Source organism: Rhynchophorus ferrugineus, unplaced genomic scaffold (assembly GCF_030347505.1).
Source record: "Rhynchophorus ferrugineus isolate W39M unplaced genomic scaffold, kcgeb_rfMv2 rfM6, whole genome shotgun sequence".
Taxonomy (NCBI): Eukaryota; Metazoa; Arthropoda; class Insecta; order Coleoptera; family Curculionidae; genus Rhynchophorus; species Rhynchophorus ferrugineus.
Genome location: NW_027472585.1, coordinates 42,830,226 through 42,840,438, shown reverse-complemented (window position 1 = coordinate 42,840,438; position 10,213 = coordinate 42,830,226). Strand labels below are relative to the sequence as shown.

The following is a 10,213-nucleotide window of genomic DNA, read 5'->3' as shown; positions in this document are numbered from 1 at the left end:
TATTTCATTCTTTCAAACAAACTCAGAACATCTTTCGTATAGAATTCTATCTGGGTAGAATTATGGCGACGTTTCATAGATGACACAACGTTGTCAAATGTACAGATATCTTTAGAAATCTTTTGTAGGTTAAGGGAATTCCTTGGCAGATGTCGCTTATAAAATTTTAAATTATAAAATGTTTTTATTTATCTTTATTAAATATTAAAATAGATATAGTTGAAAAAAATTAAAGCACTAATCTACGATCTATAATTAATTTAACTCTATTAATTCTTAATTATATAAATTTAACCAAAATTTTCTAATGCTATATTATTATTAACATTGATATATTTATTTAAATAAATATGTAAACAAATATTTATATAAATATATAGTATTTAGAAGTTAAAAATATATAATACCCACATACGTGTCGTCAACTGTCACGTGATTGCGATATTTGTAAGTCATTATTGGCAGTGACAGATAGAACTGGAATACAGATTAAGAAATCTAGTAAATATACATTTCTGGTTCTTGGTTTTAATTAAATAATGTGATTTTTTCTATGTCTACCAGCAGATATACGTTATTTTAGACTTTTTGTTTTAGAAAAAATGGTAAGTAATCAAATTTTAAATGTTTTTCTTGATAAATGTAAAAATTAGACGTATGTATTTTTTCTACACTTTGTGCAAGTTATTTGTTTTTCTATTATTTACTTTCACTACGACAATCTTTTCGGCCTTACTCAATGGAATAGGTTGGTAGGGCACGAAATATACACTTTGTAATACGCCTTTTAATATTCATTTGGACCTTTTAAGCATAGTCTTATGAAAAACATACAATCAGGGGGCGTTTTAAAGTCACTTAATAGCGCACGTAAGCATGCATGTTTTATTTAATTTTCAGTGTTTTGAACTATTATGGAAAAATTTCCACTAAATCAAAGAACTCCGAAGGCCCATTTAGCACAAAATACACCAAAACACTATCAGGCAGTAAATAAAAAGGTAAGAGGCATCTGTACTACATACAACTATACGTGGACATTTTCATGAACACTATTTTGTCATATTATATACATGATTATACATATATGTAATCCTATCTTTAGTAATAATATCAATACACATATTACTTTAGACTTTCCCTCATGTTTTGATAAGAACCTATACATTTCATCGAGTATTCAATCAGCAAGATTACATTATATATTTATACATCACATTACACATTATAAATTATATATATATTATAATATATATTAATATATATATATAATATATATATATATTAAATTATATATATATGTTTTTGTCTTTAATGATGTATCGAAGAATAGTATTGAAAATGTCCCATATACTAGCTTTCCATGTACTGTATTGTTTAAATGGTTGCATGCCTGTCAGATTTAAGTGTTGCAATTAATAACAATTTTGGGTATCAAAAAAAATAATAAATAAAATAAATTTTGATTTAAATATATATTACTTTTATTATTGATATAAAACTTAAACTAAAGAATGAGAAAATTCCAAGTAAGTGTTATTTGAAATTTTCATGTAACACCCTTATATATGTTAAGCAACCAGCAGTGGCTCGATTTCAGTTCATAGCTTATTACCGGACAGAAATAAACGACTAAAAACATAAATGACCATCCTAAGAAGACGTATTTAAGGATATCATAGCTATTGATCTTTTAAAACTTGAAACTTTGGCGCATGTTTGAAGTTACGTCTACACTTCAATATTTCCTCTAGTCGTGAACTATAACATATTAATTTATTATACTAGCCACATATTAATTATTTTGTGCATTATAACAGTCGTATCAACTTTCCGAGAAAGGGACTTATGTACCATATTGAGTCGTACGTTTTAATGAAGTGCAATATATTCTGTCGCATAATATTATACAGTTTTTTGGCGTTATCCAACAGTAGATTGTTTAGTTTTGATTGATTAATTTATAAAGTAACGTGGTTTTTGTATTGGCTAAAATGGGTTAGATAAATCAAGGTCGCTTAAATAGTTTTATTGACAAGGTGGGTTAATGATTGTTAAGCAAAATATTTTTCTCAATGGTTTTAGTTAACTATTCGTAGTGTATAAATTTTCTTTGAAAGGTAATTTATTTAAAATACTCTAAACCCAACACAGTTTGTTGAAAATAAATTACATAGTTTCTAAAACATTACTTTCAAATTTTGACCAGCGATGCTAATTTCTTAAAACGTAAAAAAATGAGAAATTATATTGCAACGGTCACTGGATTTTAACACCATTATTGTTGGTATAATCTTGAAATTATTTTTTCTATTAAAACATTTTTTGGGTAATTAAAAATGCCGTTATAGATGCAATTTAAATTGTAAATATTGCAGCACACTAGTACAAATGTATTTAACTGTTAATATAACTAACAAATGAGTCACTGAATAAAGGATTCCATGCAGAATAATGCGGTTTATTTTTGATAACATTAATATGTATATTTATTCTTAATTTGTCTTGTAAATTACGTGTTTTAGTTCATTAACGGTCACCCATCTGAAAACGGTCACAGTAGCACTAAAGCAAGGGGATTTTCTGATGACGAAATGATTGACATCAACACTACTAGTGGAGACCATAGGCATACTAGGCTAGAGGATGAGGATGGAATATCGCATTGTAAGTATGTTATATTGAACGTAAATTTAACAAAGTACCAGTACGACTCACCTCGTTACCAAGAACGTTTGAGGTGCGAATCAGTCTCTGGGTATGCACTCAAAAAGGTGTCTGCTTTACAATCAATGTGATTCTGTTGGTGAGACAGGATTTGAACTTTCATCTTCAAGCGACTCCTCATAATCAACCATAACATTTCTGACGTCAGATACTGATCTTAATATTTTTTAACCAAATGATCGACGTCATCGGAGAAGACTGTGAGAGTTTCATTAACTTTTTATTCATAATGAATACTACTATTGTAACCTGCATCATTGGGGTCTGTTGTTTGATTATACATTGGTTGCCATATTTTAATCGAATAAAAATATAAAAGAAAAGATGCAAGTAGTTTACGTGATTAAACTCTATTTCTTCATCATTCACAACTAAGCATGTATAAATATTAATCAATAGTTGTAAGTACTTAATTAACATATATAAATTGATTTCAGATTCAGTTTCATATGGCGGTATATCAGGTGAATTTAACATCTTCAATAAATTATGTATAACACAATAATACGTTTATTTACTTAGATACAACGGGAGATATACCAGGAATCGGACAGTATGACGATTTCCACACAATTGACTGGCAAAGAGATATTGCAAGGGATCGTATGAGACACAGGTATGTTGTATAGTATCTGGCTATACGGTAAAAGCTATCTTATTTTCTGCAGTTGATTACTTTTGGTAGATAAGTTGCAGTGATTTACGGAATTTTTCTTATCAAGATTATTCGTAAATTTTATAAATTAACGCGCCTTTATTTGAAACAAGACCAACTTCTGAAAACAATGAATCAGGAGTATCAAGCTATCCAAATTGTGACTCATCTTTCACATTCCTTTGTTATCACTTTCAATTACGATTATTAAACTATGATACATGTTTTATTAATTCATTTAAAACCCAATTATCAAGCTTCGTTTCTATTATCTTTTATGCGTTACGATTTTTTCTCCAACCTTACAAATTACAAACAATATAGATACACTTCATTCTTCTAATATTTATTATGGTGAACCGATTCGAGTTTTAACGCTTTCATTTCAGATACTTGGTCAAGAAGAAGCAAGACTCGTTTTGGAATCTCATAGAGGGAGCTCACGACGCTTGGTCTGGATGGCTATGCGTTCTACTGGTCGGTCTATGCACCGGCGCAGTAGCCGGTGTGATCGATATAGGGGCAAGTTGGATGACCGACTTGAAATTCGGAATATGCCCCTTAGCTTTTTGGCTAAATCGTGAGCAATGCTGCTGGTCAAATGAGATTAGTTTCGAGACTGGAAATTGTTCACAGGTAACGTAGTTTCTGGAAAGAATAAATATATCATGTTAGGTAGAAAAGTAATATACTTTTTAATATTTTCAATATGAAGAGTACCATTAAAAAATTTTAGGTTTTTGTCGACATTCTTTAAGGATATTGTGACTAATATTGGTAATTAGGAGCAATAAAATATCAGCCTCAACGTCGTTTTTCCTTCTAATAATACAGGCAATGCACGTCATCAGTTTATAAAAATGTAAAATCCCTTTTAAACTCTGTCCACTTTTCTTTCTCATTTTACTGCTAGCATTACTCTAATTAAAAAGAGACAGAACGAAGTCTGATGCATCTTAACATGCTTAATGTTGAGGACCGTGGTTCGGAGCCGACGTTAAAATTTAGGCCAAGTCCAGATAAACCCATAGTTGGTGAAAGGAGACTTTAAAATTTATAAAAAAAACTTAAATTTGGTACGGCAACGTTGCATTATAAATTTTGATGTACATTGGCTGTTTTATTGAACGGGTTATATATCTCATAATTACATCGCTTACTCACCATAAGTTAAACAGAGAGAAAAATAATGACAAGAAAAAATGTCTGGATATAGTGTGTAGAAGATATCGTTCGGTACTTTCGATTTTTGACTAGGCTTTGATTTCAGGAGAGATATGTAGTACATCAAACTTTTAATAAATGAGTTTTTTAGTTAATTGGTGAGTCCAGGTTCACGGTTTTTAGATTTTTTTCTTTCTTTTAATTTATGTTAATGGTTATCTATAGTTTCTTGGTTCTTGGATTATAATGTCCAAGTTAGCCAAAGCCCGCAGGAAATTTAATAAACCATCTGGATTACTTTTTCGTTTACCTAATATTTCTATTTAACGTCAAAACTATAATTAAGAACTTTAACTAATTATATTATTTCAGTGGCTGACTTGGTCGGAAGTGCTAGGTCAAGCCAAGATGGGTGCCGGCCCATATATAATATCATACATGTTTTACGCAATGTGGGCGCTGCTTTTTGCAGCTCTATCAGCTTCCTTAGTAAGAATGTTTGCCCCATACGCTTGTGGTTCAGGTATACCGGAGGTATGTGATATTCAATTCTTTTTTCTTTGGTTAATTTCATTCGAATGGCTTAATTTTAGATCAAAACCATTTTGAGTGGATTTATCATCAGGGGATATTTAGGAAAATGGACGTTAATCATCAAATGTGTAGGTTTGATTCTATCTGTATCGGCAGGCCTTAGTTTAGGCAAAGAAGGCCCAATGGTTCATATTGCATGTGCTATTGGTAAGTTTTATAAATTGAACAAAATATATTAGTATGAATTACGAGTTTCTGTTTTCATTCCAAAAAGTTGTCGTATCACTACTAAAAATTGTATAGTGGCAAAATCATTTTTAATAAAGGTTTTTAAGTGGAGTACAGAAAACTATCCTATTTAGCAAATGGTCAAAAATACACTAATGTTGCTGATGCCATTGTAGAATTTAATTGAGTGAATTATAACTGTTGTGCTACAACTTGTTTAATTTGTTAAGAAGGGCAATGCAACTTGATCTGATGATTGAGTTACCTCAATTTGGGCATACTTTATATTAACACTAACAAATATTTTCTGGTTTTAGGAAACATTTTATCATACCTTTTCCCGAAATATGGTAAAAACGAAGCCAAGAAGAGAGAAATTCTTTCTGCTTCAGCGGCAGCTGGTGTTTCCGTTGCGTTTGGTGCCCCTATTGGTGGTGTGCTTTTCAGTTTAGAAGAGGTAACCACCCTGACACACGATAACAGTAACGCACTTTTTGTATGATAATTTTTTGTAGGTCAGCTATTATTTTCCCCTAAAGACACTTTGGAGGTCCTTCTTCTGTGCTTTGGTAGCAGCTTTTGTTTTAAGATCGATAAATCCATTCGGAAATGAACATTCAGTATTATTTTACGTTGAATACAACAAACCTTGGATATTTTTTGAACTTATACCGTTCATCGGTTTAGGTATCATTGGGGTGAGTTATAAACAAATATCAATACAGTTATTTGGATCTAAATTGTAATATTAGGTAGATTAATCACAATGATCAAGTTACCATGAAGAACAAGTATTTTTCACACTTTTGTTTGTCAATATCACAGTAGGAAATTTTATTGATTGTTGTTATTAATTGATAATTGTTATTAAAATTCAGGATAAACGGAAAAACCTTTTTCTTCAACCTTACAAAATAGTTACATACATAAAATAAAATTTCTTTCAGGGAGTTATTGCAACTCTATTCATAAAAGCAAATATATATTGGTGTCGGTTCAGGAAATATTCGAAATTGGGTCAATACCCTGTTACAGAAGTTTTGGTAGTAACTAGTCTGACTGCGTTAATTGCATATCCCAACCCATACACCAGAATGAATACTAGTGAACTCATTTATTTACTGTTTAGCCAGTGTGGAATAGCGAATTCAGATCCTATTTGGTAAGATATATATCATCATGTCTGTTCTGTAGAATATTTAATACTAATGATTTTCAGCGATTATAATCGAAACTTCACAAACGTAAAGTCATCCACGATAGATTTGGCCGCAGCAGGACCAGGTGTTTATCATGCTATTTGGTTGCTAATCGTTGCCCTAGTTTTGAAACTTATAATGACTATTTTCACTTTTGGCATGAAGGTATGTTCTCCCCTTAATAGTTTATGTTATACGACACATTCTGGTGTTTATAGGTGCCATGTGGACTGTTTATTCCCTCTCTCTGTTTGGGTGCTATTGTTGGACGAATAGTGGGTATTTTTATGGAGCAGCTCGCCTACAATTATCCTAAAAATTGGTTCTTCAGTGGAGAATGTTCTAGTGGGGATGATTGCATAACTCCTGGGTATGTGTATACGTATATGTCACGTGGGATATTAGTTGGTTCCCTTAAACAAAATGGGTTTTCACTTTTACTACATCTTTGTAATAGTTACTTTACATTTTAGTTTATATGCAATGGTCGGCGCAGCGGCAGTCCTAGGAGGAGTAACGCGAATGACGGTGTCGTTGGTGGTCATCATGTTCGAGTTAACAGGTGGCGTTAGATATATTGTGCCCCTGATGGCGGCAGCTATGGCGAGCAAATGGGTGGGCGACGCGTTGGGACGACAAGGTATATACGATGCGCACATAGCCCTGAATGGATATCCGTTCCTGGATTCTAAGGATGAGTTCCAACATACGAGTTTGGCCGCTGATGTCATGCAACCAAAGTAAGTTTACCTTTTAATGAATTAAATAAAACGAATATTTCTTTGTGACACGAGGGTTAAGCTACAATTACTGAGAAAATCTTTCTATTCTCATTGAACAAACGGCCATTATGAAAGGATTTAAATTATCATCTTCAGATATAAGTTATTTACTATTATTTCGAGAGAAGTATGAACGAGTAAAAATTTGAACGAAGATTTGATTGTATCTAGAAGAGGAAATAATTGCAGTTAACCTCCAAGTATTACTGCAGAGAAGTAGGCGTTGGAAAATAGAAACAAGACGTTGTCAGTTCTTGTAAATTATACGTATATTTAAAGAAAAAAAATTATTATAGCAATCTAGTAAATTAACACTAATAAGCTGTTTGTTTTTATCCTAATTTGCTACGGTTTTAAAATTACAAAGTACTTATTCTACGATAAGCACCTTCGAATTAACATACACATCATTATTTTTAATGTGCACTGAGTTTTAATTACTAGATACATAACTTCACTAAACTAGATAAAATGGTTTTTCTCTTTTTAATATTCCGACAAAGCAGTCATTATCTAGGATCTAGGAGCTGGAAAGCCTCAGTATTGACGTTCTGATGGAGCCTCCGTTCATTTCTGCACATAAGCCTTGATAACGTTATCGACAATTTCTATAGTATATTCAAAGTAACAATGAACTTACATCATCACGATGTCTACATTTGCTTATCGCAATTTGTAAATTAGTTTTAGAATCAGACGATATTTTATTCTAGTTAAAATGAGATAGGATGCTAGGAACCGAATCATATAAACGTATGCAAAATTCTTCAAAACATTAGTGGTAATAATTAAAATTTAATTATAAACCGACAAACGCGGTTTTGGCGCTTTGCTTGTTTTGATAAATTTCAAATCGCTGCTTATTATTACTTTGGTTTAAAATGCTGAAGCCACTAGGTAGTCAGAGTTAGATTGCGTCCCTAATTAATTACTTCGAACAAGAACGAGATATATGAAATAGATGTACTATAATGTCAAAATAAATTATATTTAATTAAAACTCAAAGTTGATGCGGCAACATTGTGACGTTTTGACGTCATAAATTTAGATGACACTGTTTTATTGAACGGGTTATACTTTCATGCTCTTATGCAAAATGTCGTTACGAATGTGCCACATGGAGCGTCAACAATATTTCGTAATACCTTAATTTCGAATTTTTGTATGATATGTCTATTGCTTTTGTTGGTACAACCCCAGAATTGAAAACCATAAGTCCACGCTGGTTTCAAGACTTGATAAAGCAAAAGCTTAATATATACTGACAGAATATCTACCCAATAACCAGTACATTTTTATACTTTGGCTTGAGTTTGAAGAATAAAATATCATTAGAAGATATTATCTTTTTTTTTGCTCTCTTGTGAGATTTTATGAAAGAAATGAATGTCTCGAAAAATACTTTAGGCTGGTAGTAAAATTAGGTTCCTCCAATTTTAGATATGGTAATGAAAATGGTAATGGTAGCTTGATCCTTTTATTGTTCAGGTATTGATATAAAACATAATTTTTAGACGCAACGAAACATTAAGCGTTATAACGCAAGATTCAATGACGTTGGATGATATAGAACTTCTGTTAAAAGACACCGAGCACAATGGTTATCCGGTCGTTGTCTCAAGGGAATCCCAATATTTAGTTGGTTTCGTGTTAAGGCGTGATCTCAATTTAGCAATCGGTAAATTCGGGTTACTTTCATTGATAATATGCAATATTTCATATTGACGTTTCCCCAGCTAACGAAAAAAGATTGGTGGATGGTATTTGTGGACAATCCTTAGTCCTGTTTACTAGCGGTAACCCCCCGCAATCGTTGGGACCTTCTCCACTGAAATTAAAGAAAATATTAGATATGGCCCCCATAACCATTACGGATCAAACTCCAATGGAGACGGTGGTAGATATGTTTAGGAAATTGGGCTTGAGACAAACTCTTGTCACGCATAACGGGTATGTTAAAAGAGGTTTTTGTTTTTAATCCGCAGAGTTATAATTTAATTTTCAGGAGATTGTTAGGAGTCATAACGAAGAAAGATGTCCTAAGGCATATAAAGCAAATGGACAATGAGGATCCGAATTCTGTATTGTTTAATTAAGTTCCAATAATGTGGTTTACATATATTTAAATAATTTTTCGGTAGATTTATTATTTCAAATATTTGTTTGTCAGTTTTTGTCCGGTAGTAAACAACAACCTTTATTTCAAGGAACTGTACGAATTTCGTTATTCCACAGTTGATCTACTTAAGTCAAACAATTAGATAAGAGTATATAGTTATTCAATTAGTCCATTTATAATGAGATTATCGTTTCGACTACCCCCCGGCATCTATCTGAGAACTAGTTTATTTAACTCTATGGAATTTTTAACTTATTCGAGTTCGTTGTGTAATTAGTACATATACTTACTTTTTATAATAATTATGTATAATTTATCGCATTTTAGCAAGAATAAAACTAAATAAATGTCTTCCGTTCTACACGATACACGGTTATATTAAGTTTGCTTTATCATGAACGTATGAAACTGACTATTGGGTTTGACGAGAACCCTCAAGAACTGCACTGTTAAATGTGAAAGAACCCATGTGTATATTTTATGTATATCAATAATATTGTCCTAAATGCTCAGATTAAGTCAGATATACTAGTATATTGTATTTAATATAAGTTTTATAAATAAAGTTGTAGATGTTTATTATTTAAATCGTAGTTTTATTAATTTCATTCCGATTGTTTCTTGAAATATGTTTAGAGAAGGTGCAATGACTGGTGATATTGGTGAGCTTTTATACATTGATTGAAGTGGTGAAGGCAATCAATCTCATTCAACATTAATCAATAGATGGCGCTACCAGGACTTTCCACAATCTTCACCATATCCCATCCTGACGTTCTGGCTTCGGATATTATTTAACAATAT

General features: G+C 31.8%; 1 protein-coding gene across 2 annotated transcripts; it reads left to right on the top strand.

The window, feature by feature from the left end:
* Positions 1-212: 212 nt before the first annotated feature.
* Positions 213-9,997, top strand: ClC-c (chloride channel protein 3). Of its 2 annotated transcripts, XM_076406848.1 has the most exons (17): positions 213-605; positions 901-1,001; positions 2,526-2,667; positions 3,165-3,191; positions 3,250-3,343; positions 3,772-4,018; positions 4,919-5,080; positions 5,140-5,287; positions 5,626-5,765; positions 5,824-6,006; positions 6,256-6,470; positions 6,528-6,672; positions 6,726-6,877; positions 6,981-7,247; positions 8,805-8,968; positions 9,027-9,240; positions 9,296-9,997. In XM_076406848.1, exons 2-17 carry the CDS (start codon positions 915-917, stop codon positions 9,384-9,386), a joined length of 2,478 nt encoding a protein of 825 aa, XP_076262963.1. In that variant the 5' UTR covers positions 213-605; positions 901-914; the 3' UTR covers positions 9,387-9,997. The 2 variants fall into 2 exon arrangements, with proteins under 2 accessions (XP_076262963.1, XP_076262964.1); XM_076406849.1 differs by lacking the exon at positions 3,165-3,191 and having other exon boundaries at positions 455-605; positions 2,526-2,687.
* The last annotated feature ends 216 nt before the right edge of the window (positions 9,998-10,213 follow it).

Coding starts and splice junctions, on each gene's coding strand:
- ClC-c (XM_076406848.1), top strand. CDS start 915: ATGGAAAAATTTCCACTAAATCAAAGAACTCCGAAGGCCCATTTAGCA. Junction 7,248..8,804: donor GCTGATGTCATGCAACCAAA/GTAAGTTTACCT, acceptor CATAATTTTTAG/ACGCAACGAAACATTAAGCG. Junction 8,969..9,026: donor TGATCTCAATTTAGCAATCG/GTAAATTCGGGT, acceptor ACGTTTCCCCAG/CTAACGAAAAAAGATTGGTG.